We start from the raw sequence: 25,790 nt of genomic DNA, 5'->3' as shown, positions 1-25,790 counted from the left end.
CCTTCCCCCTTCCCAAATCATTTTTATTCCTTTAAGAGAGGCTGCTCAGTGAGCAACAGACTGAGCAGCATATTTGACTCTGGTTATGCTGTGGTAGCATCCTGAAGGCCCAGCCCATGGGCAGAAGCCGCAGGCAGCTAGGAGAGCCCACCTCGGGCATGGGCACTATCTGTGGCACACAGCACTAGGCTTGCACACAGCAGGCATTCAACCAAGTCTGCCTGGCAAATGCAGGTGAGCCCAACTACTTCCTTATAATTGTGTTTCTGGCCATGGCCTCTCTACTTAAAAGAGGCCTTTCTCCTAGATAAATGAGGACATTTGCTTTCTGATGCAGGCCACCCTTGGTGAGTTAGGGCAGGAGGTGCTGGTTTTCCTGGGTCCTTCTGTTCTCTCATTAAGCAGAACCTGGAGGTTGCAGATCAGTGGAGCTGGGAAAAGGAGTCCGGGGGCAGAGAGGCTCCTCTGATCTCCAGGCTTTTCCTGACCATCAACTTTTCACCCTCTTCCCAAATGTAAAACTACCACACAGAAGCACAGTGTATGAGTGTGTTCGTGTGTGTGTGAAAGGGTTCATTGCTGGGACAACCCACGCCTCATTAAAACTTGCAATCACGGTTAGTGGAAAGGACCTTAGGCTAGTTAGCCCAGAATCAGAAAACCTGGGCTCTAATCTCAGCCTCATGACTGCTTTGTGACCTCAGGCACACCTGCTCTTCTGAGGTCCCTTCCTCTGTGAAATGAGGGAATGTGATAGATGATCTTTGAAGCTATAACTAGCAACAAGCCCTTGCTGCTTTGATTCTTGCTTGAAGTGAAGGACTTGAAGCATGTGTCTGCAAGAGTGGGGAGAGGTGAGGCAGGAAGGGCAAAGAAATCCAGGTATTCTGTGCCCAAGCACCAGCAGAGTTCAGCACTAAGATAGGATATTTGAGCTGTCAATCAAAGAATTCCCTAGGCATTGAGGGCGGTACCTGGTTGTCTGGTAACCCCAGGGGCTCTGAGCTAAGAGCTGAGAGAGGTAATCCTAGCCAGAGGGACCATTCCAGAAAGTCAGCTACAGAGAAGATCAAAGAAGGTAAGGCGCCTGTGCCTGGGGCCCCAAGATCTGGTGTGGGGGTAGCCAGGAATGCCCAGGAAGGAGGGCCTCAAAGAGACAGAATTTCTGGGTGCTCTTAGGAGCAGGGGTAGTTTCTTTAAAAAGAGAATGTATCACCTTTGCTTGCTTCTCCTAAAAAAAAAAAAAAAGCAGCAGGGAAGAAGAAGAAAATGGGAGGGACTGAGAACTGAGCTCTTGGGCCTTTTCCACTCCTTTTCCCATCTCTTGGGAGAAGAATTCAGGAAAAAGGCTTTGCCTTTCTTGGGGAGAGATACTAACGAGAAACACATGCTGACGCGAGAAATATATTTGGGTTTAATAGTGCCCCGGAGACAACAGCAGGAAGTTAGGCGACCAAAACTAGCAAGCAGACAGAAAGTCAAGGAGGTAGCGGGGAGAGAGGTTCCCCTTGAGATAGGGAGTAGGCAGTAAACGGAGACACAGAAGCCTTGATCCTGAAAGTTGGCTCGTCGCCAATTACATGGCCTAGTCAGCTTTGTGCCCCTAGTGCCTTGTATGGCTCCTGGCATACAGCAGGAGTGCACTGAGCTTTTGTCGAACTGACTTGAACTCTACCTTGAGATTAGACAGCAGGAGTATGTAGATTATGAGTGGATGTCTTCGGATGCACCAAGTGAAGGAGATGGTGGAGCAGAGGCCCTGTATGTGCTCTGTTCGTTCATCCATTCATTTATTCATTCAGTATACCTTTTTTATTGTGGCAAAAATCTATATATAACATGAAATTCACCATTTTAAACCTTTTCTAAGCTTACAGTTCAGCAGCATTAAGTATACTCCCATTTTTGTGCAGCCTTCACCACCATCCATCTCCACAACTTTTTCGTCTCATTCGGGAAACATATTTTGAGAATCTACTGTTTTAGAACATTCAAGTTGCTCCAAATCTCTTAGGGGAAATGGTCAAGAAAGTCAACGACCCTAACCCGGTGTGAAAAATGCCATAAAAGACCTAAGGACAGATAAGCACTATGGGAGTACAGAAGAAGGACCCAGTTGGTTGAGGGGAGGGCCTTTCTGAAGGAAGCTGTTACTTGAAATTGTTGCAAGAAAGAGAGTGGTTCGAGAGAGGATGGTCACATCCCAGGTCCGAGTCCTTGGGGTGGATGCCAAGTATGTGTTCTTAGCCTCATGCAGGAAAGAATTCAATGTTGAGCCATAGTAAAGAGAAAGAAGGTTTATTCAGGGAAGAAACACTCCATAGACAGAGTGTGTGGGGTTGTCAATTTTTACATAGGCTCTTGGTGGGTATTGTTAGTATTGAGGTGATTACACAGGCTAATGATTGGGAGGAGTATTCCAGTTGTTTTGGAAAAGGGGTGGGGATTTCAAGGAATTGGGCCACACCCACTTTTTGACATTTTGTGGTCATCCTTAGAACCATCATGGCACCCAGGGTGTGTTACATTGAGATATACTGAGGCTCAAGGTCAAGTGGAAGTTGAGTCCGCCATCTTGGACCCAGTTGGTTCTAATCAGTTTATGTTGTGTCCTCAGGCTAAGTCACTTTTTTAAAGACTGTGCCCTGCCCCCTCCTTGTCTTAAAATGAGTCTTGGAGGATGAGCAATTAGTCAGGACATTGGAGTGAGAGTTGATGTGGTGTCCAATGGGATAGGTGGAGCAAAGTGAGATGGCAGAGAGAAGTCCTTGAAACCCTGAGGGTCACACCAGGGCAGAAGTAGAGCTGAATTGCTATAGAGGGACAGTGGTCCTTTGGAAGACCAAAGATAACATACTGACCCCTCTGCTCCCTATTGTCAGCACTATGTCTTCCCTCAACACTGAGGATACCCCCCAAGAACCCTCACTCTTGTCCTCAAGCTCCAAGAAGAAAAAGAAGAAAAGAAAGTGGCCTCAGCAAGAGGCCACCATCCAAGCCCTCACCAGGGCTGGCCACAGGGCCCTATTGGCTGGCTGGAACCATGAGGCCTTGACCAGCTTCCAGAGGGCCTTCCTCCTGGCTTCCAAGTCACCACAAACCAGAGACACCCCTGTTCTCCGGGCCTGTGCCTTCAACCTGGGGGCTGCCTACGTGGAGACTGGGGACCCAGCCAGAGGCCTTGAGCTGCTCCTACGTGCTCAACCTCAAGAGACGGCCCAGGGCGGGTGTCATGGCGACCAGTGTTTCAATGTGGCTTTGGCCTACCATGCCCTGGGTGACCTGCCTCAAGCTTTGGCCTGGTACCACAAGGCCCTGTGCCACTACCAGCCACTAGGTGACCAGGGACAAGCCCAGGCAAAAATGGGAGCCTGCTACCGAGCTCTGGGACAGCCTGGGCTAGCAGCCCACTGCCTGCAAGAAGCGAGCCGGGCCTATGCCCAAGCAGGGCAGCCCCAGGCTGCAGCCCTGACATTGGGGGCTGCAGCGGGGTGTATGCTGAAGAGCGGGCAGCATGGGGCGGGTGAAGTCATGCAGGTGCTGGAGGAAAGTCGGAGGCTTGCTGAGAGAAGCACTGAGCGGGGACTGCTGGGTGAGGCCTTGGGGCTGAGGTGTGGGATCTGGGGGATTTCTGACCGGGTGATACTCTGAGACATGGGGTGGAAGCAGAGGCCTTTCTGAGGGCTGGGAGGGGCTGGGAGAACCCTGGGAGAGTGGGACAGAGGCTGCACCAGTACAGCTTCAGCAGCATCTGGCCAGTGACCTTGGCCATGCCCTCTAGGGCAACTCTATAACGATCTAGGCCTGGGCTACTCCCAGCTCCAGCTGTTCCCGCTAGCAGTAGAGGCCTTCCTGCAAGCCCTGCCCCTGTGCCGGGAGCCAGGAGAGGAGGCCACGGTGCTAAGGAACCTTGGGATGGTCCACAATGCCCTCGGCAACTATCAGGAAGCCCGGGAGCTCCACCAGAAGGCTGCCGACCTGCACGGTGGGTACCAGGGGCTGGGGAGTGAGACTGAGACCGAGGGGCTAAGAGGGGGGTTCCAGCTGGGGCCCCAAGGCTGGAACTCTAGAGCTAATTGTGGTTATACTTTAGAACTAATTAGACTGGGAAGTCCAGAACCAGGGAAGAGAGAGTGGGGGTGGTATAGCCAGGCAGGACAGAGGGTTATGGGCCCAGAGGCTGAAGCCTGGGGTTGGGAAGGCAGCAATGGGCAGAGAGAAGAACCTAGCTGGAAGGGGAGGCCTGAAATGGAGCCCAGCTCTTCTTCTAAATGATTGTGTGACTTTCAGCACATTACCTTCACTTTCTGAGCTTCAGGTTGCACGTGTATAAAAATGAAGCTATTAATACCTGCCTTGCCTGCCTCCCTGGGTTTTTATGTGGCTCAGAGTAGCCTGGGGAGGCATTCAGACCAAAACTCAGGCTGGGTTTCAAGGGTTCAAGCCTTCATGGTGCCTCTAGAGGTGTGCCAGGGTTGCACACCAGGACTCCTGGCAACCCTCCCTTCCTCGTTGGGGGGCAGGGTTCTGATGCCCCAGCAGGCCAAGTCCTCTCTTAGGATGGGGTGGGCTCTGTCCCCAGGCTCTGTGGGGCAGCGGAGGGAGCAGGGTTGGAGCTTTGGCAGCCTGGCATTTGCAGTGAGCCAGCTGGGAGACCACAAGGCCGCCAGAGACAACTACCTACATGCTCTGCAGGCTGCCCGGGACACTGGTGAGGGGAGCGGCTTGCAGGCGGCTTGGGGTGGGGCAAAGCCTGAGGATCCTTGGGGCTGGTGGGAGGACCTCTAGAGGGGAAGGTTGGTGGGGTTGGGAGCCAGGGGAGGACTTCTCAGACTGTCTTCCCCAGGGGACGTGAAGGGGCAGTGGCAGGCCTGTGAGGGTCTGGGGGCTGCTGCAGCCAGACTGGGACAGCATGACCAGGCTCTGAAGTACTATAAGGAAGCGCTGGCCCGGAGTCCGGTGAGACCCTCCATCCCAGAATCGAACTGTTTCCCAATAGCCCTCCAGTTGCTCTCCTGACATGCTTTCTCCAGCTAATATTCCTGTCTCTCCCCACCATCCATTCACCCACCAAATGTGCACTGAGCACACAGTGTGCTGGGTCCTGGGACACTATTGTGAGGAAGAACCCACCTCTGTCCATGGTTCTGGGTAGGCGGTGGCAGGATGCTGGCAAAGGCATGGGGATGGGCTAGAGAAGAGAAGAGACAAAGGCCCCTCCCCTCCTCCTCTTCTATTTCCTCCCCGGTCCTGAAGCCCAGGCTTTTCCCACTACCCCATTATCCACTCTCTCCCCAGAAGGAGTCAGATTCTGTGCGAGAGCGGCTGGTGGCCAAGCTGACAGATGCCATAAGGACCCACTTGGCCCGGGGTGGACTGCTTCCGACTCACACCCTGGTGAGATGACACCTGAGACAAGCAGTAGTGGGTGGGGGGGAGGTTACCCGGAGAAAGGGGTGGTGATAAGTGGAGCTGATGTCAAGGATGCTGCACTTGACTGCTCATCTGTGTTCATCTGCCCCAGGGCCTACGTGTGGGGCACATACCACTTTCCAGAGGCCACCTGGGGGTGGGGAGGTGGGTGGGGGATTGTGGCACGTCCCCAACACCAGGGCTGTGCTAGGGCTTTGGCTGATTGGTAACTAGCCCAGTGGGTGAAGGCCAAAGGCCCCATTGAAGATGGGGCTTCCCAGGTGGCTCAGTGGTAAGCAATCCACCTACCAATGCAGGAGCCCCATGAGACACAGGTTCCATCCCTGGGTTTGGAAGATCCCTTGGAGGAGAAAATAGCAACCCATTCAGTATTCTTGCTGGGATAATCCCATGGACAGAAGGAGCCTGGTGGGCTACAGTCCATCGAATCCCAAAGAGTCAGACATGACTGAGCACACTTGTATGCATGCACACCATCAAAGGTAACTGAGCCAGACCTGCAGGACGTGGTTTTGTCTCTAGCTGCAGTTCCCCAAAGAGCCACAGGATGGGAGCAGTGCTCCAAGGATGTGCTCTCTCTCCTCTCATTCTCTAGGGGACAGTTCTCTGTGGGTCTCTACCCGTGCGCCTCCTTCTCTGAACTCCTCCTCCCTCCCTGTCTACCTCCCATCCTCTCTCAACAGGTCAATGTCTCTTTAACTGCCTCTTCCCTCACACTTTGAGATTTCTCAGGCAACCTACTTACCCAAGGAATTGAAATTATGGTTGAATATTTGTTATATTTATTTGCTGGGTTTTATGTCTCCACCACACGATTGCACTCATCTCACATGCCAGCAAAGTAATGCTCAAAATTCTCCAAGCCAGGCTTCAGCAGTGCATGAACTTCTAGATGTTCAAGCTGGATTTAGAAAAGGCAGAGGAACCAGAGATCAAATTGCCAACATCCACTGGATCATCAAAAAAGCAAGAGAGTTCCAGAAAAACATCCACTTTTGCTTTATTGATTACGCCAAAGCCTTTGACTGTGTCGATCACAACAAACTGTGGAAAATTCTTCAAGAGATGGGAATACCAGACCACCTTACTTGCCTTCTGAGAAATCTGTATGCAGATCAAGAAGCAACAGTTAGAACCGGACATGGAACAACAGACTGGTTCCAAATTGGGAAAGGGTTACGTCAAGGCTGTATATTGTCACTCTGCTTATTTGACTTCTGTGCAGAATACATCATGCGAAATGCCAGGCTGGATGAAGCACAAGCTGGAATCAAGATTGCTGGGATAAATATCAATAACTTCAGATACACAGATGACACCACCCTTATGGCAGAAAGTGAAGAGGAACTAAAGAGCCTTTTGATGAAAGTGAAAGAGAAGAGTGAAAAAACTGACTTAAAACTCAACATTCAAAAAACTAAGATCATCTGGTCCCATCACTCCATGGCAAATAGATGGAGAAACAATGGAAACAGTGAGAGACTTTATTTTCTTGGGCTCCAAAATCACTGCAGATGGTGACTGCAGCCATGAAATTAAAAGATGCTTGCTCCTTGGAAGAAAAATTATGACCAACCTAGACAGCATTTTAAAGAACAGAGATGTTACTTTGCTGACAAAGGTCTGTCTAGCCAAAGCTATGGTTTTTCCAGTAGTTATGTATGGATGTGAGAGTTGGACTATAAAGAAAGCTGAGCGCTGAAGAATTGATGCTTTTGAACTGTGGTGTTGGAGAAGAAAGACTCTTGAGAGTCCCTTGGACTGCAAGGAGATCCAACCAGTCAATCCTAAAGGAAATCAGTCCTGAATAGTCATTGGAAGGATTGATGCTAAAGCTGAAGCTCCAATACTTGGCCACCTGATGCGAAGAACTGACTCATTGGAAAATACCCTGATGCTGGGAAAGATTGAAGGAAGGAGGAGAAGGGGACGACAGAGGATGAGATGGTTGGATGGCATCACGGACTTGATGGACATGAGTTTGAGTAAGCTCCAGGAGTTGGTGATGGACAGGGAAGCCTGGTGTGCTGCAGTCCATGGGGTCTCAAAGAGTCAGATACGACTTAGTGACTGAACTGAACTGATGTCCTCTCTTGGGAAGATCCCCTAGAGAAGGAAATGGCTACCCACTCCAGTATTCTTGCCTGGAGAATTCCATGGACAAAGGAACCTAGTGGGCTACAGTCCATGGGATTGCAAAGAGTTGGACACAACTGAGTGATTAACACTTGCACTTTTTCATCCATGTCCTCTCTTATTTGAAAGACTAGGATATCATATTTATAGTTTGCAGGTAAAATTATCTTGGTATAAGCAGTTGACTGGATTAGGCATCAGAAAACCTGGGTTCTATCCAAAGTTGGCCACCAGCTTTCTATGACTTTGTCCCTGGAGGCCCCAGGAAGGATGAGGTGGTCATCAAGCTCTGGCTGGGTCTGATAGTCCATGAGCTTGAGTTCTAACTTGAGAGTTACTCCTGGGGACCTTAACAGAACAAAGGGCCTTGCCCTGTAGTTTCATCCTTAGACACAAGGCACAGCCCAGCTGTCTCTAGCACTTCTCTGTCTCTCTGGGGCCATTGTGTGTGGAAGGAACGTACATTCACACCACAACCACAGCTGGGATAGCCATTTTTCTCAAACTGATCCCATTTACCCCTCTTTATTCCTAGACCTCAGCTCCAGAGAGATCCCTGGCTCCAGGTGGAGGCGGCCTGGTGGAAGGGACCCCAGCCAGGGTAGGCAGGGGCACATCAGGAGTGCAGCATAGGTAAGCAGGGCGGAAGCAGAGCCTCAGGGATGGATGTGGTCTCAGGGGTGTGTTGGGAGGTGTCACAGCCTGGCACAGTGGGTAGGAAGGGAGCTGGCCAGAGTACCACTCTGCCCCCTGTTTCCTGCCTCTACAGATCTTCTGGTGGGTGGGAAGATGAGTTAGAGGAAGACCACGAGGGGAAAGAGGAAGAATCCGCGAATGTTCCCACATCTCGGGCACCAAGGCTGGAGGGTGAGTCTAAGGAAGCTGCTTCTAGCATCGCCGCCCCCCAAATGCGAGTGCTCTTACTTCCTTTACCCCACCCTCCCACTCGTTGTATTCCCAAGGCCAGGACCAGCCCTCCCCGCTTTCTGCTCCTCTCTCAAGGCCCTGGACCATTTTGCCTAAACCCTTTCCTGAATCTGCCTCTTCTCACCTGCTCCTGAGGCTTTTCTAACATCTAGAACTCTGTATCTTGGAGCACCAAGGTTTCCACACCTACCACATGCCAGGCACTGGATGCTTTTCTCACCTTGGCTTACTAGGCTCTTCCCCCAAAGGCTTTGCACTCTGAGGACAGAGTTCCTTGCTTCTTGGTGACTTGAATTCACTGATGTCTTCTTTTCAGTGTGTTTTCTTCCAGGCACCAGGCACACTGGTGAATCATTCCCATCCAGTCAGTCCAAGTTTGCTAAGCACCTGCCCTATACAGGGGTATCCTCTGCATACAGTGACCAAAACATCCCCTGACACCCACCCTCCTGGTTCTTCTCCCAAAGATGTCTCTTTCCCTCCGTGATGGTTCTTGGGGCAGCGAGGCCCGTGATGAATGTGTTTGTCTCTCCATCCAGACCCAAGACCCAAGGCCCATCTCTCATTTGGAGGCCAAGGCCCCCTCAGAATGGAGAACCCTGGCCTTCTGGTACCCAACGTGCCCCGTGGCAATAGGTAGGTACCTGGGAGGAGGGATGAAGCCTGGAGAATGGATAAAAGAAGTAGGAGAGGATGTGAATTTGGATGACTTTGATGGAACATGATCACTTAAAGTTGGGGGAAGAGGTGGTCTGTTGCTTGGGGACATGGTGCTTTGAGCCTCTCTGACTTTGCCCTTTAGCAGTCTGCATAACCTTCACCCAGCTCTGGAGGTCCGGAGTGTCCCCCGCCTCCTGCATGGCCTGAGTGTAGGCCTCGGTGAAAGGGAGAATCCTGCTGAATGGGGGAACGCATGGCTTAAGCATACTCCCCACTGCCCTGGAGCCCACCAGCAGAGGTAGGGCCAGAAAGGGTTACAGAAGTTGGAGCCAGAGCAAGCTCCCTTCTCTTCTCTCCCTAGTCACTCTCACTGGCAAGCCCCTCTCTGCCTCCTTCAGGTCATTCAAACAGCCCAGGGAACCCCCTGGCAGGAACCCTCAGAGGAGATCCATGGAGTCTGGCTTCTGCATAATCATGTGACCATCCCCGGCTAGCCACAGCATGGCCTCTGCAGTACCCTCCCAACATGCACACTTCAGGGACTTCTAGGGCTGAACCCCTTCCCCGTCATTTCTGGTGAGCACTGCATGGGCATGGAATGCAATGTCTGCAAGTAGGCCCCCGAGCAGGCTGCACGAGGGCTTGCCAGTCTTGGCACCAAGGCGTTCTGGGTGCTTCTCATTGGGATTTTTGGATTCAATAGGGAAAAGAAAAAAGGAAAATGGATGGTACATTTCTCCCCTGTCTTTTTGGCATCAAACCTCACAATCTGGCCTTGCCAGTTCTTAAAAGCATGACATCTTGTTTAAGACACTTTAGGGTCACTGACTCCATTTTCTCATATGGGAAATGTGTATCTCATGCTACAGAAGATACACCTTAACGGAGCTTTTTATGTACTCCTCTTCCTCCACAAAATAAAAGCAGATGCTGGCTGCGGGGCCCCTCGGGCCTCTAGCAGCTTTACTGCTGCTGCTGCAACAACAGTATTTTGTAACATTGCTAACTTGGCACATGCCACACCCTGTTGTAAGTGCTTCACAAGTGTCTTCTCCTTTAATCCTCACAGCAGATGAATCCCCTTTCACACGTGAGGAAAAGTAGGCACAAAGGTTAAGTGGTCTACCTGCCAGGTCACACAACTAGTAAGTGAAGCTGAGATTCATACCTAGGCAGTGAGTACCTTGTAGGATGCTGTGCAGTTCAACTCCCCCACTTAAGCCATTGCTTACCAACAGTTGTTCGTGTTTGATACCAAATGTGTTTATTCCAATTGTATGTGTTATTGTTGTTCGTAATTAAACTGATGAACTAAGAGTGTGGAAACAAGCTGTTTCTATGACAACTAAGTTGACTCTTGAGAAGACACAATTCAGGTGAGTGACTTTAAAAACTGCTGTTGAATTAGATATGAGTGGAGAGACTATTACAAATTGGGGGAAATCATAAAAATCTAGGTGAATTTTGCACTCAGATTGCTTTAAATATACCATCAATTTTTTGTTCCACCTTAAGGAAGCAAACTTCAAACTGTTAGGTGATATGTAAGTGGTGAAGTTTATGCAAGAAAGAAGATGGATAACTACAATCTTTGTTCTTATCTTCAAAGGCAAGACCCTGTCACACTTTGACAGATGGCAAATGAACGTTTGTTGAAATAAAATAATCTAGTCCCAGTCGTGTCAGATAAGAGGCATTCTACTGCACTGTGAATTACTTCACAGTGAGATTTTACGGATTCATTAAAATACTTGTAGATAGAGGACCTACTAGGTTTCAGGCACAAAACCAGGTTTTGTTAATCTTCCTTATCTCAATGGAGCTTATTATCTTGTCAGGCATTGGAGATGTCTTGACTGAGATGTAGATTACATGACTGTAACAAAGCCAATCAAACTGCCTTTAAATGAAGAAAGAAGAAAGAAGAAAGGAGAATGATTTTGAGGGACACGTAGCAGCATCTGCCACACTGTCAGGATCAAGCATCACTGGCTCTACCATTTTATAGCTATATTACCTTAGGGAAATTACTTAACTTCCCTCTGCTACTCAACTTCTCATCTATAACATAAGGACAAAAATACATCGTAGGATAGACAGGATCAAATTACATAATATAGGCAGAGCATCTGGAACTTAGCAAATACTCAATCCTCATGCCCCCTTTCTTTAAAAATTTTTCATTTATTTTTTTACTGTGCTGGGTCTTCATTGCTGCACAGGCTTTTCTCTAGTTGCGGTGAGCAGGGGCTACGCTCTAGTTGTGGTACTCAGGCTTCTTATGGCAATGGATTCTCCTCTTGGCGCAGAGCACGGGTTGTCTAGGCACATGGGCTTCGGTAGTTGCAGCCCCTGGGCTCTAGAGCACAGGCTCAGTAGTTGTGGCACACGGACTTAGTTGCTCCTCTGCACGTGGAATCTTCCCAGACCAGGGATTGAACCTGGGTCTCCCGCACTGGAGATAGATTCTTTACCACTGAGCACCAGGGAAGCCCGACATGCCCTTCTTAAATTGATTCTGAAAGCATTTTCTAGAGTACACTCCAAAATGTGAAAGGCAGCAAGGGGAGTAGGTTGGGCACTGCCTTCCTGAAGATAGCCTTCATTGGTTGTTTCATAAATTCTAAGTGTGTATGGTGGGATATATTTTGTGTTATTATTTTATAGTTACATCTCATCTGAATGAAGTCAGCAGTTAATAACTGCTGACTTCAGATATATAGCTTCAGATATATAGCTCTGCATTTGGAGAGGCATTTAAGCATAGAATAATGCTTAAGACTTCAGACTTTAGGTCAAGCTGCTTGGGTCCTATCTCCACTGACAGCTATCAGTGTATCATTGGACATATCATTCAACATCTTTGAGCCTCAGTTTCCTAATCCGCCTTCAGTGCAGGAGACCCAGGCTTAATTCCTGGGTCAGGAAGATGCCCTGGGGAGGGGAATGGCACCTATTCCAATATTCTTGCCTGGAGAATTCCATGGACAGAGGAACCTGGCCGGCTACAGTCCATGGGGTTGCAAAGAATCGGACACTACTGAGTGACTAACACTCTCACTTCCTCATCTGTAAAATAGGGATAATAACAGTTGTTGTAAGGATAAAATGAGAAAACTCACGTCAGCACTGGGTACATATACTCAAAGTGTTATCTATGTCAAAGACACATTCTTCACATTGTGTTTTGGAAATGAATCTTCAGAATTGACCAATTTTCTCAAGTAGGCCTGTAGGGAGTCTTGTTGTTCAGTCACTAAGTCATGACTAATATATAAAAGTGAAGCTACTTATATACTGGTGAAGCTATAAAACAAAATTAGTGAAGTCTTAGATAAGATTATGCAATTATAATGTAAACTCTATTTCAATTAAGATGAATAAACTAAAAAACAAGAATGAGTAAACCACAAACATAGTCTAACCAAAGCAATTTTCCACCACAATCACAGTCTGATACATTCAATTTTCCACATCAGACATGTAAAATAAACATAGATGAAGGCAAGGTACAACCCATAGACGATCATAAGCCTCTTATAATAAAAAAAGGAGACTATCAGAGGAATGGGCTTCCCAGATGGCTCAGTGGATAACTAAATAATCTGCTTGTGATGCAGGAGACACAGGAGATACTGGTTCGATCCCTGGGTTGGGAAGATCCCCTGGAGAAGGAAAATGGCCTCCCATTCCAGTATTCTTGCCTGAAAAATCCCATTGACAGAGGAGCCTGGTGGGCTACAATCCATGGGGTTGCAGAGTCAGACACGACTGAGCACAGCACTCACTACACAGCATCAGAGGAATACTTAAAAGTAAGAGGGGTTCTGGCTTCTCTTGAGGCTCAGTGGTAAAGAATCTGCCTGCCAATGCAGAAGACATGGGTTCGATCCCTGGTCCAGAAAGATCCCACATGCCGCAGAGTAACTCAGCCCACGTGCCGAAACTACTGAGCCTGTGCTCTAGAGCTGGGGAACCGCAACTACTGAGCCCAGGAACCGCAAACCACTGAAGCCTGAGTGCCCTAAAGCCCGGACTCTGAAACGAGAGAAGCAACTGCAATGAAAAGTCCAACTAGAGTAGCCCCCCCGCCCCAGCCCCCCGCTGTGAATAAGGAAAAACCCTTATTCAGACTCAGCAATGAAGACTCAGCATAGCCGAAATAAATAACTTTTTCTTTTAAAGTAGGAGGGATTTTTGCTTTTCTCAGTAAACTAGCCAGGAATGGAATTCATGTTACAGAAAAAGAATAAACTAGCATAAAAACACCCCCCTCGATCCTGTTGTTGTTTAGTCGCTAAGTCGTGTCTGACTCTGTGACCCCATGGACTGTGGCCTGCCAGGCTCCTCTGTCCGTGGGATTCAAGAATACTGGAGTAGGTTGCCATTTCCTTCTCCAGGAGATCTTCCCCATCCAGGGATCCAATTCGCCTCTCTTACTTCTCCTGCATTCTTTACCTGGTTCTTTACCTGGGAAGCCAGGTAAGCAGAGATAGGCGAGGCTAATTGAGTGGGGAGAGGGGTCCCAAGTTATATGAAACGCTTAGTAGTGTTAATAAGAACATTCACTTATTGAGCCCTATGTGCCTGACGCTGTCTACGGCTTTGCATGGAATACAGCCCCATATGTACTCGTATCCCATTTTATAGACAGGCAACAAATCTGGAGAGCCAAGTTCACTCAGTAAGTGGTAGGGCAGGAACCCGGGTTAACTGCTGTGCTGTACAGCTTAGCAGTAACAGAACTGCTACACAAAAACATGAAGAAATGACGAATTAATACCGACGGGCGCTTGAGAGCAAAGCACTTCGGGTCATTTGTGAGGCAATATGAAAATGCTTCGGCGATGGGCAGGGACCCAGACCGTAAGACCGGACGCCCTGACGGAGGCGGGGCCGGGGTGGGAAGGCACCCGGGCGTTGGCGCACACGGTAACACGAGGAGAAGCGGCGGAGTTGCCAGTCCTAGGACCACTTCCGGCAAGGGAGAGTGCGGGCCCGGCCCCTCGGGGGCAGGGCTAAGTGCTGCGCATGCGCCGGGCGGGTCGGAGGGCTCCCTCCTGGCTAGCTGGATGTCCGGTTTGCGGGCGCTTCTGGGGCTCGGGCTGCTGGTTGCAGGCTCGCGCCTGTCACGCGTCAGAGTCCAGGCCGGCACCTGTCGCGCAGGAGCCACCTGGTGGGTACCGCAGCGACTGATCTCGGGTGGCCGCGGGGACTCAGAAGTCATGGCGAGTTCAGCAGTGAAGTACCTGAGGTAGGCGAGGTTCTGAGCGGGCAAGCGGGGCGTAGGACTTGGGTGGAACCCAAGGGGGCGGGACCTGGGGCGGCAGCGCCGCCCGCGCGAGGGAGCACCTGAGGGGTGGCGACTCAGGCCGTGGGTTTCCTCAGCCAGGAGGAGGCCCAAGCCGTGGACCAGGAGCTGTTTAATGAGTACCAGTTCAGCGTGGACCAACTTATGGAGCTGGCCGGTCTGAGCTGTGCCACAGCCATTGCCAAGGTCAGTGGCACAACTCTCGACCTTTGGGGCAAGCCATTGTACAAGCTCCCCTGGCCTAGGCACAACGAAGTGAGGGGAGGGACGGCCAGGCCAAGCCTGGTCTGTCACTGCCCAGAGTCCCCTCTGAATCCCCTTTGACTCTGCCTTCAGGCATATCCCCCCACGTCCTTGTCCAGGAGCCCCCCTACCGTCCTGGTCATCTGTGGCCCTGGGAATAACGGAGGAGATGGCCTGGTCTGTGCTCGACACCTCAAACTCTTTGTGAGTACGCAGGGAAGGGCTGTGGGGGAGAGGTTTCCAAGACCTGGGCTTGACTTAACCCCCTTCCTTTCCTCATAGGGCTACCAGCCAACCATCTATTACCCTAAAAGGCCTAACAAGCCACTTTTCACTGCACTGGTGACGCAGTGCCAGAAAATGGACATCCCCTTCCTTGGTGAAATGCCCCCAGAGGTAGGTGGCTCCTGTTCACTGCCCTCCTCAGTACTGCTGCCTGCATCCTGCTCTTCCCTCACCTTTCCAGGCTGAGCTCACTTAGGACTCTTCCTCTCTAGATTAACTCTTAGAGGGCAGGGAGAGTGCCTGACACAGGTGCTTAAAGTATGCTACCTGAATGGAATTGGTGTCATAAGGTGTGCTCCATTTATGAGTTGCCGGGGGAAATAAATAAAGCTTTATTTCCCCTTAATCTCCCCTGGTCACTCTTTTCACACTGTAGCCAATTCCTCTTCCCCTAGCATGTGGTAAATACATTATGTGCCCCTCTTGGGAACTGAAGTGACTACCTTATCCTTATCCTAAACCCTTTCTTCAGATGATGGATTTAGGAGTGGGTAACTTGAGAACGTTTTAAAGTTCCTTAGCACGTTTTACAGATGAAGAGACTGAGGTGCAAAGGAAGGTTAAGTGATTTGTCCAAAGTCACACATCAGTTCACAGCAGAGGCAAGGCCAGAGCCTGTCCCTCCTGACTCCAGGTCTCAGGCTGTCCTACACTGTAGCCTCTCCAGTGGTTGGCAGACACTCAGAGCGGAAAATGTGACTGGACTCAGCTTGGCCTCAATCAGTGACTTGCACTGAACTCCAGGCCTCAGAATGCCATTAGAATGAGATTAAAAATTCTCCCTGTGCCTATGGCCTTTGGGTACAGAGGACAGCCCTTTTCTGTTAAGGGTTCTTTATGAAGCTGCTAGCTGTGACATCTCCTTCTCCTGCTCTACCACAGCCGATGCTGATTGATGAACTGTATGAGCTGGTGGTGGATGCCATCTTTGGCTTCAGCTTCACGGGTGAGGTTCGGGAGCCATTCCGCAGCATCCTGAGTGTCCTGAATGGACTCACTGTGCCCATTGCAAGCATCGACATTCCATCAGGTGCTGGGTTCAAGGAGGTTGGGGGGATCAGGGCCCTGCCCTGTCTTGAGGTAGGTAGGTACCTAGGAGTTCTTGTTTCTGATTCAAGGTTTCTGATTTCAGAGTCTAGAGGTGCAGAACAGAGCCAAAGTATGGCTGAGGAACAAAGAGTTTAGGAATGCCCTTTATATGTTGACTGTGAGACCAGAGCCCAGGAGTATGTGCAGCTCCAAGGACATGATTTCCTCATGGGGTGACCCAGGGGGCTTCCCACTCCTTTAAGATTAGACCAGAGCAAGGTGTGGAAGGGGACTGGACATCTTGGTCCCTTCTGCTCTGACTACCACCACCTTTTCAGGATGGGACGTGGAGAAGGGAAGCTCTGGAGGGATCCAGCCAGACTTGCTCATCTCCCTGACAGCACCCAAAAAGTCTGCAACCCAGTTTACTGGTCGTTACCACTACCTGGGGGGTCGCTTCGTGCCACCTGCTCTGGAAAAGAAGTACCAGCTGAACCTACCACCCTACCCTGACACGGAATGTGTCTATCGTCTGCAGTGAGAGAAGGTGGGGGGCATTCTTTTCAATAAAGACTTAGTGCCTCTCTCCCAGAACTGTGGAGTCCTAGGAGCTCTTCTGACAATAACGGTTAAGAGATGGCACAGCCAGAGAGCAACTCTGGAGAGATGGTGTACTCTCTCTGGGAGAACAATATGCATGAGAGGTTTCTATGGCATTTGGGGGCAATGACAGTTGATTTTAAGATGCTGAAAAAGGCTCCCAGCTGAGGTATGCGTCCTTTACATGCACAGAGTTCTTATTAGGGATGCAGACAGGGAGCTGAGTGAGGTTCTGTGAACTCTCTCTTTTCACTTAACAGCATAGCAAGACTACCAGACTTAGAAGGAATTTCTTCAGAGGCCTCTAAGGAAACTAGTTTGTATTCAAGACCTTCCCGGGCTGAGAATGGAGATGACAGTCACAACTTATCTACAGGCTAGAAGACCAAGCTGATGTTTATTCAATTTTGTATAGTTAGAAACTGGCAATCTATGGGCTGAATTTACATGTTTTTCTTAGCCTTCAAAATAACAAGTCAGTATATTTTCCATAGATCTACATTTTCAGCTTCTTTTAGCCAAGATGTCTCTTCAGATGTCTGCATTCCCATTGCCACAGCTCCCCGTATCCTGGTCCCTTAGCTGCCTGGCCCCTGCAGGTGCCTGAGTGTACCATCTCTGGGTTAGATGCTGTAAGGGGGACTTGCCTCTCCCTTGACTCAGACACGGCACTACCACTCTCCTCTCAGCGGACTGCTGTTCCGCAGCTGATTCCTCCTCAGGAGGGACTCCTCGCTGAGAGGGTGCCTAAGACTGCGTCAGCTCAGGCCCCTGAGGCCTCAGCTCCTGGAGGGGCATCAGTTGGGCCCCGCCGTGGCCTGGCCTTCAGTCTCTCTTCTTCTGTTTCTTCTTTTTTGCTTTCTGCGCAGTGTTGACTCCAGGTCCATCCAAGACTTCCTCCTCCTGATACTGCCGTCTTTTCTTCTTGCTTCTCCCCCTTTTCTGATCACTGCACGATCTGCTTTCTGCTTCTCTGGTCCCACTATCTACGAGAGCCTCTTCAACTTCTTCATCCTCTGTGTTCAAGTCTTCTTCCTCATGCTGCCGCCTCTTCTTGCTTCTGCCACATGGGTGAGTGTATACTCTCCTCTCTGCTTCCTCTGTCCCAACTCCACTGACAGCCACCTTGCCTCCCTCATTATCTAAGACCGCCAGCTCCGCCTTCTCCTCTTCATGGTGCTGCCCCCTCCTCTTCTTTTTCCTGAAGGACCGGTCGACGTGCTCTCTGTTTTTCAATTCCCCAAGCCCACCTGTTCTTATGGTCTCTTCCTCATTTTCTGTGGCTGTGCCCTCTCTCTCATCTGTGACTCTTTCTTCTTGATGCCGTCTTTTCTTCTTCTTGCTTTTTCTGATGCTCTCGTCAGTGTGTTCTGAGTACTTTTCTGCACTCCTTTCAGTTGTTGTAGGCTCTTCCTCCTCTCTCTGCTTCCTTTTCTTTTTCTTTTTTTTGGGGGACTTGCTCTCAGACTGCAGTTGAGGGACCCCAGGGTCCTGGCCTTTGAGCCGAGCCAGGAAGGCCTGCTCCTGGGCCTCTAAGCGAGCAAGCTTAGCTTTCATTGTGATCCCAAGACGGGCAGCCCTGAAATAGATGGGGCCCAAGTCAGAGGGGGAGAAGGCAATGGCAACCCACTCCAGTACTCTTGCCTGGAAAATCCCATGGACGGAGGGGCCTGGTGGGCTGCAGTCCATGGGGTTGCTAGGAGTCAGACACGACTGAGCAACTTCACTTTATTTTTTCACTTTCATGCATTGGAGAAGGAGATGGCAACCCACTCCAGTGTTCTTGCCTGAAGAATCCCAGGGACGGGGGAGCCTGGTGGGCTGCCGTCTATGGGGTCACACAGAGTCGGACACGACTGAGGCGACTTAGCAGCAGCAGTAGCAGCAAGTCAGAGGGAGGCTATCAGGGAAAAGAGGCCTAATCTTTCCCTAATCAGGCAAAGTTGGTAAGGAGGAGCTACCTATCTTCAGGCAGCTTCAGAAATGGGCAAAGAGTAGGAATCATTTCCTCTGGGGTGAAGAGTGGCACAGGCCACCCTCAATGGTGGGCTTGTGATGGGGAGAACAGAAGGGAGCCCAAGAAGCCAACCACTACTTACTTGTGTGCTGTTCGTCCCTCACAGGCCTGGAGCAGCATCTCATCGGTCAGACTGTTGGAGAGGGGTGGGAATCAGGAATTACAAGTGGTGGAAAGGCTTGACCTCTCCTTCCCTCTAAAACATTCACCAGTGAGTTCCTATTTAGAACCTGGAAGTGCCAAAGATTAGTACAACAGTTCCACCCACCAAGAAGACCACAGTCAAGCGTTATACTGGTCCTTTCTTCTGAGATTTGAAGGCATCTCCTCCCATATGCCCCAGCACTAGAAAGAAGTCTCACACATTTGGAGGCTTGGGCTCCTGGCTGTCGTCATCACTGCAGCTTTCCCAGTCCTTGTCTGGCTTCTCCCCACTTGAAGTCAGTGTGGCCGTCTAGAAGGAGGAATTGTGGGGATGGACAAGGCCCACTCAACACCACCGTCATCCCACTCCCCTCTGGAAACCACTCCCAACCACCATCTCAAGTAGCCAGAGGCACAAATCTGTCAGCCCCCGACGTCATTCCTTACAGACCTCCAGAGAGGTGTGCCAACCTGCATATGTCAACTTGGGCAGGAAGTGGGCTGCAGTTGGGAATGGGTGGGGCAGGCGCAGTCCTGGCTCCCTGGCCCACAGCCAGCTAGCTAGTGGGCAAAACAAGGAGAAGGGAGGGACAAGTGCTTGGGTCATCAGGTCTTCACAGTGGGACAAGTGCCCCCTGGCGGTCATCTCATGGTTCTAGCAACAGACAATAAAGACGGTTCTTTTCACAACCTGTGCGCCCCCTGACCCTGCCCCAATACCTATGCACAGTTCTTTATTTAACCAGGTTAAGAACCTACTATGGATTAAAAGGCTAGGGATACAGAGTGGAATAAGAATGAAATGGGTGCAGCCAACATAGATCCTACGTGCTTAACAGGGAAGGAGATGTGGCAGAACGTAGGCAACTATGAAGAAAATACTGGCGGACTACAGTCCGTAGTGTCCCCAAAGAGTCAGACGTGACTCAGTGACGGAACAACAATTATCTCTGCCAGAGGAGGGGTACCTGACTCAGGCTTCAGGGTTTGGGGAATAGTTCCTACAACTAACTTGGCTTTGAAAGACAAGGAAAAGGTCAGCAGGTAAAGGAAGCAGAATGTCCCAGACAGAGGGAGCATATGCAAAAATTTGAAGGTGAAAAAACATGGTACCTGAAAAAGATTCAGAATCAATCTGGCTAAAGCGTAGATAGAGGTCCTGAGAAGTGGCAAGAAACAGGCTAGGGAAGAAGGCGAGGACAAGGCCTGAAGGGCCATCCGAGTCAGTCTGACACCTGTAGACTGTGTCATCCTAGGTCAAGGAGGAGCCAGTGACACAGTGAAACTTGTGTTTTACAAAGAACACTCTGGATGCTTTGTGGAGGATGAACTGATTGGCATGGGGATTGAGACTACAGTGAGGAGCCTAGCTAGTTATGAGGCTGTGAAAGAAATCATGCAGGAGATGATGGACTGAACTGGGGCTGAAGATGGCCACAGGATGAATGGGAGAGATCTGCTGGATAACATGCAGAGCCCTTAAGCAGGTAATGGAAGATGGTTAAATGTCAGCTCCCTTCCATTGGCACGCCAGAAAAGGGAAGTCTGAACACCTGGGTTCTAGTCCTTGGCTAGAACAGGTTTTTATTGTTACTAGCCACCTGTGGGCTCTTCAGTGAGCCACCTGCCCCCTTCTGGCCACATCTGCAAAATAAAAGACAATGGGTCCAATAATCTCTCAGGTCTCCTCTGGCTTCTAAGTCCTTTGAAATAGATGTCCCCGCCCTGCTCTCCTCTGGCAGCTCCTGACTGTCCCCCACCTCCCACTCCCTGTTTCAGCCCCCTCAGCAGATGGCAGGGATCCATGCAGCCTGAAGATTTCAATTCTTGCTGAGGATCTGGGCAGTCTGGGTCAGCAACAGCGAGGTTAGTCACAGGACCCCACTTAGGACAGTCCTGAGAACAGGTAGGGCATGCAAGGCAATTGTTCAGACCCCAAGAGACCAGGGAAGGGGAAAGGGTGAGCCCTCTCACCCCCAGCCTCTAATACCTTCACAAACTTCTGATACAGCAAGTTGGGCTTGGCATGATCCTGGCGGGTGGTCTCCTTAGATAGGCGTCTTATCTGTACTCCGTCCTGGGGGAAGTATGTGTGAGTGGATGCCACGTCACCCTCACCCCGACGTGTCCCAGGCCCTCATGTTTTACATGCCTACTATTAGAGCTTATACCTGCCGAGTTTCCACCACCAAGTTGGCTGCAGTCTTGTTGAACAGATCATTCCACCAGTGATTTGTGAACTCCTTGGCAGGGTCGTGTCCCACCTGCCAGAGAAATGTGAACTCAGGGCTTGTCATTCCCCTCCCTCATCCTATTTTCAAGGCCCCCATCTCCCATCCCCACTGACCTCCCGCAGTCTGTCCAGTCTTACCCCATAAGTGTCCTGCTTCAGCGTCACCCTGAGGGCCTGGGTGATACCATTCTCCTTCCGGCCCAGGCCTTTGCCTGCAGAAGACAGCGAATGACCTGGCTTATTCCACTGCCTGCCCTAAGCCCTCACAAAGCAACCCTGGCACATGCCACTCCTTGTCATTCCACACACCTAGCATTGGGCGTGCCCTGTCCCTCTCAGAAACCCTCCCAGTTCACTCTTTCTAGTACCTCTCCATACGGTCTGCATGTCTTTGAGCCCAAACTCTCTTTTCCCATAATTCTCTCAGGACAGAGGTCATCTCTTTCCCATTCCCAGTTCTCTCAGCCACTTCCTTCTCACTATCCACAGTCATATTTCTTCCCTTTTCTGGAAATGTCAGCAATTTTCTTCTGCAAATTTTCTCTTTAACTTTTCCTCTTCCGTTGAACAGACTACATAGAGGTTAATCCAGGATAATGCCTCTCCCCTGGGCACAGGGTAGTGAGGGAGTTGGGGGATGTGGAAGGGGCCCCACGGGAATCACCTTGAGTCCATCCATGCTTTAGCAACTGCTCCTCAGCAAACTTCATCCCCCGACTCTTGACCTCGGGGGTGATACTCATGGTGAGAAAAGTCACTATCTTCAGGCTCTCACTGGAGAAGAAGCAGTCACTGTCATCCCTTTAAGAGCAGAGGAGAAAGTGCTCAAATCATGTACCAAATCCGTCCTGACTGCTCTTAGAAGAATTCTTTCCTGGAGCTGAAGCAGAGACCAAGCTGGGAGGTCTGGTCCTTAGGGAGCTCCCTGACCACTGAGAGGTCAACATGCTGAAAGTCAAGGAGGACCAATATTAACGATAATACCTAAATTTATGGAGAGCGCACCACACGCTTTGCTAAGCTTTGCACGGATCATTTCATGTAATCGTCCCAGTCCAGGAAGATTTCCTAAACTTTGCATTCAGGAAAGTATTACTACCCTTTTGTACAAATGAGGAAACTAAAGCCTAAAGAGGTTAGGTGACTTGCTCAAGGTCACACAGCTGATGCACGTAGAATTCAAACTCAGGCAGCTGGTCTGCAGAATTCCCACTCTTTACCGCTACCTGACAACATCTCCCATGATTTATTACCATGTTAAAAACAAAGCAAAGCAATGAGATGTTTGTTAACCTGAGTGATGTCTGTCTGTGCTCAGCTGTGTGATTCTTTGTGACCCTTTGGTCTGTAGCCCGCCAGGTTCCTCTGTCCATGGGGTTCTCCCAGCAAGACTACTGGAGTGGGTTGCCATCTCCTCCTCCAGTTATAAGACAGCAGTGCTTAATAGAGCCTGTATCCTATACCTGTGCCCAGCATTTACACTGTCCTCTTACTTGGTGTGGGGGCTTCACCACCACGGTCTTTCCGTCTTGTTGGAGCACCCTTTTTGAAACTGTCCAGCTTGGAAAGGTGCTCTTATATTTAACAGGAGGATTACACATACTATTATACTGTCTCATTTAACCCTGACAGTTCTGTAAGACAGATATTATCCTTATTTTATAGAGGAGAAAAATAAAATCTCGGTTTCTTGCCTGGCTTCTTATACAGCTGGTAAGAGATGCAGCTAGAAATATGAGCCCAGGATGCATGACTGTAGAGTAGCCCTGCTTCTATTACATTCCCAGCTACAGTCATCCCTTAGTTATCAGCGGGGGACTTGTTTTAGGACCTGCCATTGATACCAAAACCCAAATTCTACACTCAGCCTTCCACATGCCAGGATTCAACTAACCACAATGGTACTACTGTAGTATTTATTGAAAAAAATCCACATTTAAGTGGACCCATGCAGTTCAAACTCATGCTGTTCAAGGACCCACTGTAGCTGCATTTCTTCATAGTCATTCAGGTGTTCCTCCTTTTTGGACTCCGCAATGCCATTATCCAATGCCATCATTGGAGGGACCGATGTTGAAGCTGAACCCACCTGATGCGGAGAGCTGACTCATTTGAAAAGACCCTGATGCTGGGAAAGATTGAGGGCCAGAGGAGAAGGAGAGGACAGAGGATGAGATGGTTGGATGGCATCACCGACACAATGGACATGGGTTTGGGTGGACGCGGGGAGTTGGTGCCTAGAGTGCTTCAGTTCATGGGGTCACAAAGAGTCAGACACGACTGAGCGACTGAACTGAACTGAACTTATATATCAAAATCTGCCTTGAAATGGTTAAGATGGTTTATTACACAGACATTCAAAACTAAGACAATCACTGCTGCTTTGAGTTACTAAAGTTAACTTTTGTATTAAGATCACTTATTAGAGGCATTGCAGAACCATTTTAAAAGTTGATTAATGGCAAAACTGGGGCTTCCCTGATGGCTCAGTGGTAAAGAATCAGATTGCCAATACAAGAGACGCAGGTTTGCTCCCTTGTCTGGGAAGATCCCTTGGAGAAGGAAATGGCAACCCACTCCAGTATTCTTGCCTAGAAAATCCCATGGACAGAGGAACCTGTTGGGTTACAGTCCATGGGGTTGCAGAGAGTCAGACACAACTTAGCAACTGAACAACAACAACGGCACTACTGGAGTAATCCTCTAGCGTCCCCAAGTGAGGACTTTGAAAGCTAAAATTTTCATTTGTGTTTAAGAAGGTTTACTAAGTACGCTAGTAAAAAAATCAGACACATCGTTAAGTTACCTACCCCTCCTAAACATTACATATTAAGCTTAAGAATGATGACTAGTCTGGTTAGATATGAAAAGTAGCAAATTTAGGGTGACTCACATTTCTGTTCACACTTCTACTTTGAAGGATGATTACCTGAAAACATAACTTTCACCCTGAGAGTCCCAACAGAGAAGCATTGAGTGAAGAAATTGCCCTATCCTGCTTCTTGATACTGCAAGAGAAATAAAATTCAAACACTGAGGGCTTTAAGGACATTTCAAAACTCTGCCTCTTCTCATAAGTTATTTCTGATCTATTATAACAAAAACAACTAACATGCATTTACTCAGTGCCAGCATGTTGCTGTTTCACGCATATTATCTCATTTAATCCTTCCAACAACCCCACAGGGAGGTGTTTTGGGTTTTTGTTTTGGCTGCCCCAGGTTCCTTGCAGGATCTTAGTTCCCCAACCACGGACTGAACTCTAGCCCTCTGCAGTGAAGGTGCAGAGTCCCAGCCACTGGACCACCAGCGAATTCGAAGGTGTTTTTACTGTAACTTACAACTGAAGAAATGGCACTGAGAAGTTTAGCTACCTGCACAAATCAAATAGCTGGTTAAGTAGCAGATCTAGGATCTCAGGCACTCCAGAACTGGTGTTCTCAATCACTACACACAGGTTCATAGCCATTTACGCTTTCAACTCTAAGACTTACCACAGCCTATGCCTTGTCGCATTAATTCGAAATTATATTATATACCACAGCCTATGCTTAGTCTTATTCTGCAATCCCTGATGCACTTAATGCAGCTCCTGAATGCGTTCAGTCCTTAATTGTTGAACTGAATGACACATGTAGGAATTTCCTTAACCGACCTAGAACAGGTAACTGTGGACAGAAGCTAGATCTCAGGCTGTGCTCCGCAGTCTTTGCGAAGGCTGGGAGCACATTTTCAGGAACTGTCTTCTTTCCAGTCAACGTGAGTTTTCTGGAGAAGGGGCCCTGGGCTACCATTCTTACAGAGGTTCTTAAGAGCTGGCTCCTTTTCCTAGGGTTCCTTCCTGTGGAGGTTAAAACTCCAGCCCTCCGACCGCAGCTTCACTTGAGTAGAACTATTCCCTTTCTGTCACATTTGCCCCTGAGCCCGGGCTATGACAGTCACCATTCGGGGGACTGTAGCCCCTTACCGTCATTGCGAGGTCCTCTCCGCAGAAACATGTGACAAACGTGACTTGTGCGCAGCCATCTTCCCGGAAGTGCTGTTTCGACCCTTCTAGGCTGTGGAAACCATAGAGATGCACGCTGGAACTGTGTCTCTGTGGTTCCCAGAGAAACTATTTCGGAGAGGCCGGCTAGCCATATGGTTGCCATAGAAACTCCGCCCCAGAGCGAGCCCATTTCTGGAGATTCGAGTGGTATTCTACTTATTGCCTCCCAGCAGGCCCTGAGCAGCTAAGGGACTTCAGTCCTACCTGGCTTTGTTGGGGTTCGGAGAATAGCTTTGGGTCCGACATTGACTAGTCCCAGGCACAAATACGAGAAAGGAAAAATTTAGGTGAAAGCATTGAGAGTGGCCTGAGAGGTTCGTGGAGGCAGAGAAGGAGGTAGTACCTCTGAGGTGATTAATAATTCAGGGGATGAATACTCAGCCTACGGGGACAGTTTTTTGTGTGGTTTTTTTTTTTTTTTTTTTTTTTTTTAAATAAAATCCTAGAGGTAAGAGGTTTCAATAAGTTCATCAAACACATTTTGATTCACCACTGTGTGCCAGGACCTGTTCTTTGGTACTGGTGATACAAAAATGCATAAGAGACGAGTCCTGACTTCGAGGAGCACTTTGTCTAGCCCAAGCAAAGTTGGAAGCTCGAGTGGGACTGGAGAGGCAAAATCCCGAATGCATGATAGGTTGAGGAGTTCAGACTTGGCTTGTAAGTATGAGAATCCATTGAGCAGGAGAGGGAAAGAACATATTGCAAAGAAGTCAGCAAGAGA

At 49.4% G+C, this 25,790-nt stretch overlaps 3 protein-coding genes across 12 annotated transcripts; 2 read left to right on the top strand and 1 right to left on the bottom strand.

Moving 5' to 3' along the window:
* The first annotated feature begins 658 nt into the window (after positions 1 to 658).
* Positions 659 to 10,471, top strand: TTC24 (tetratricopeptide repeat domain 24). Of its 6 annotated transcripts, none has more exons than XM_070784754.1 (11): positions 659 to 1,078; positions 2,883 to 3,592; positions 3,803 to 3,985; positions 4,583 to 4,711; positions 4,847 to 4,959; positions 5,299 to 5,397; positions 8,105 to 8,202; positions 8,339 to 8,436; positions 9,036 to 9,132; positions 9,299 to 9,454; positions 9,555 to 10,471. In XM_070784754.1, exons 2-11 carry the CDS (start codon positions 2,887 to 2,889, stop codon positions 9,634 to 9,636), a joined length of 1,761 nt encoding a protein of 586 aa, XP_070640855.1. In that variant the 5' UTR covers positions 659 to 1,078; positions 2,883 to 2,886; the 3' UTR covers positions 9,637 to 10,471. The 6 variants fall into 6 exon arrangements, with proteins under 6 accessions (XP_070640855.1, XP_070640859.1, XP_070640852.1 ...); XM_070784758.1 differs by having other exon boundaries at positions 665 to 1,078; positions 3,782 to 3,985; positions 4,640 to 4,711; XM_070784751.1 differs by having other exon boundaries at positions 666 to 1,078; positions 3,782 to 3,985; positions 5,302 to 5,397.
* A 3,712-nt stretch (positions 10,472 to 14,183) lies between these two features.
* Positions 14,184 to 20,459, top strand: NAXE (NAD(P)HX epimerase). 2 transcript variants are annotated; one of them, XM_070784736.1, is made up of 7 exons: positions 14,184 to 14,410; positions 14,545 to 14,653; positions 14,804 to 14,914; positions 14,993 to 15,106; positions 15,878 to 16,025; positions 16,363 to 16,571; positions 18,748 to 20,459. In XM_070784736.1, exons 1-6 carry the CDS (start codon positions 14,229 to 14,231, stop codon positions 16,563 to 16,565), a joined length of 867 nt encoding a protein of 288 aa, XP_070640837.1. In that variant the 5' UTR covers positions 14,184 to 14,228; the 3' UTR covers positions 16,566 to 16,571; positions 18,748 to 20,459. The 2 variants fall into 2 exon arrangements, with proteins under 2 accessions (XP_070640837.1, XP_019808714.2); XM_019953155.2 differs by lacking the exon at positions 18,748 to 20,459 and adding an exon at positions 16,885 to 17,117.
* LOC109553171 (G patch domain-containing protein 4) lies at positions 17,003 to 25,102 on the bottom strand. 4 transcript variants are annotated; one of them, XM_019953142.2, is made up of 9 exons: positions 24,986 to 25,102; positions 23,948 to 24,026; positions 21,683 to 21,819; positions 21,157 to 21,230; positions 20,957 to 21,049; positions 20,776 to 20,862; positions 19,004 to 19,095; positions 18,724 to 18,774; positions 17,003 to 18,203 (listed from the first exon to the last, which is right to left on the bottom strand). In XM_019953142.2, the coding sequence occupies exons 1-9, from the start codon at positions 25,014 to 25,016 to the stop codon at positions 17,450 to 17,452; spliced, it is 1,398 nt and encodes a 465-aa protein (XP_019808701.2). In that variant the 5' UTR covers positions 25,017 to 25,102; the 3' UTR covers positions 17,003 to 17,449. The 4 variants fall into 4 exon arrangements, with proteins under 4 accessions (XP_019808701.2, XP_070640805.1, XP_070640817.1 ...); XM_070784704.1 differs by having other exon boundaries at positions 21,683 to 21,792; XM_070784716.1 differs by lacking the exon at positions 23,948 to 24,026 and having other exon boundaries at positions 24,986 to 25,029.
* Between the last annotated feature and the right edge of the window lie 688 nt (positions 25,103 to 25,790).

Source organism: Bos indicus, chromosome 3 (genome assembly GCF_029378745.1).
Source record: "Bos indicus isolate NIAB-ARS_2022 breed Sahiwal x Tharparkar chromosome 3, NIAB-ARS_B.indTharparkar_mat_pri_1.0, whole genome shotgun sequence".
Lineage (NCBI taxonomy): Eukaryota > Metazoa > Chordata > Mammalia > Artiodactyla > Bovidae > Bos > Bos indicus.
Note: the sequence above shows the minus strand (reverse complement) of the source record. Positions and strands in the feature narration are given on the sequence as shown.

Coding starts and splice junctions, on each gene's coding strand:
- TTC24 (XM_070784745.1), top strand. CDS start 2,887: ATGTCTTCCCTCAACACTGAGGATACCCCCCAAGAACCCTCACTCTTG. Junction 4,712..4,846: donor GCAGGCTGCCCGGGACACTG/GTGAGGGGAGCG, acceptor TGTCTTCCCCAG/GGGACGTGAAGGGGCAGTGG. Junction 4,960..5,298: donor AAGCGCTGGCCCGGAGTCCG/GTGAGACCCTCC, acceptor CTCTCTCCCCAG/AAGGAGTCAGATTCTGTGCG.
- NAXE (XM_070784736.1), top strand. CDS start 14,229: ATGTCCGGTTTGCGGGCGCTTCTGGGGCTCGGGCTGCTGGTTGCAGGC. Junction 14,411..14,544: donor TCAGCAGTGAAGTACCTGAG/GTAGGCGAGGTT, acceptor GGGTTTCCTCAG/CCAGGAGGAGGCCCAAGCCG. Junction 14,915..14,992: donor CTCGACACCTCAAACTCTTT/GTGAGTACGCAG, acceptor CTTTCCTCATAG/GGCTACCAGCCAACCATCTA.
- LOC109553171 (XM_019953142.2), bottom strand. CDS start 25,016: ATGTTTCTGCGGAGAGGACCTCGCAATGACG. Junction 19,096..20,775: donor TGTATCAGAAGTTTGTGAAG/GTATTAGAGGCT, acceptor TCCTCCTTCTAG/ACGGCCACACTGACTTCAAG. Junction 18,775..19,003: donor GAGCCCAAGCCTCCAAATGT/GTGAGACTTCTT, acceptor CCTCTCCAACAG/TCTGACCGATGAGATGCTGC.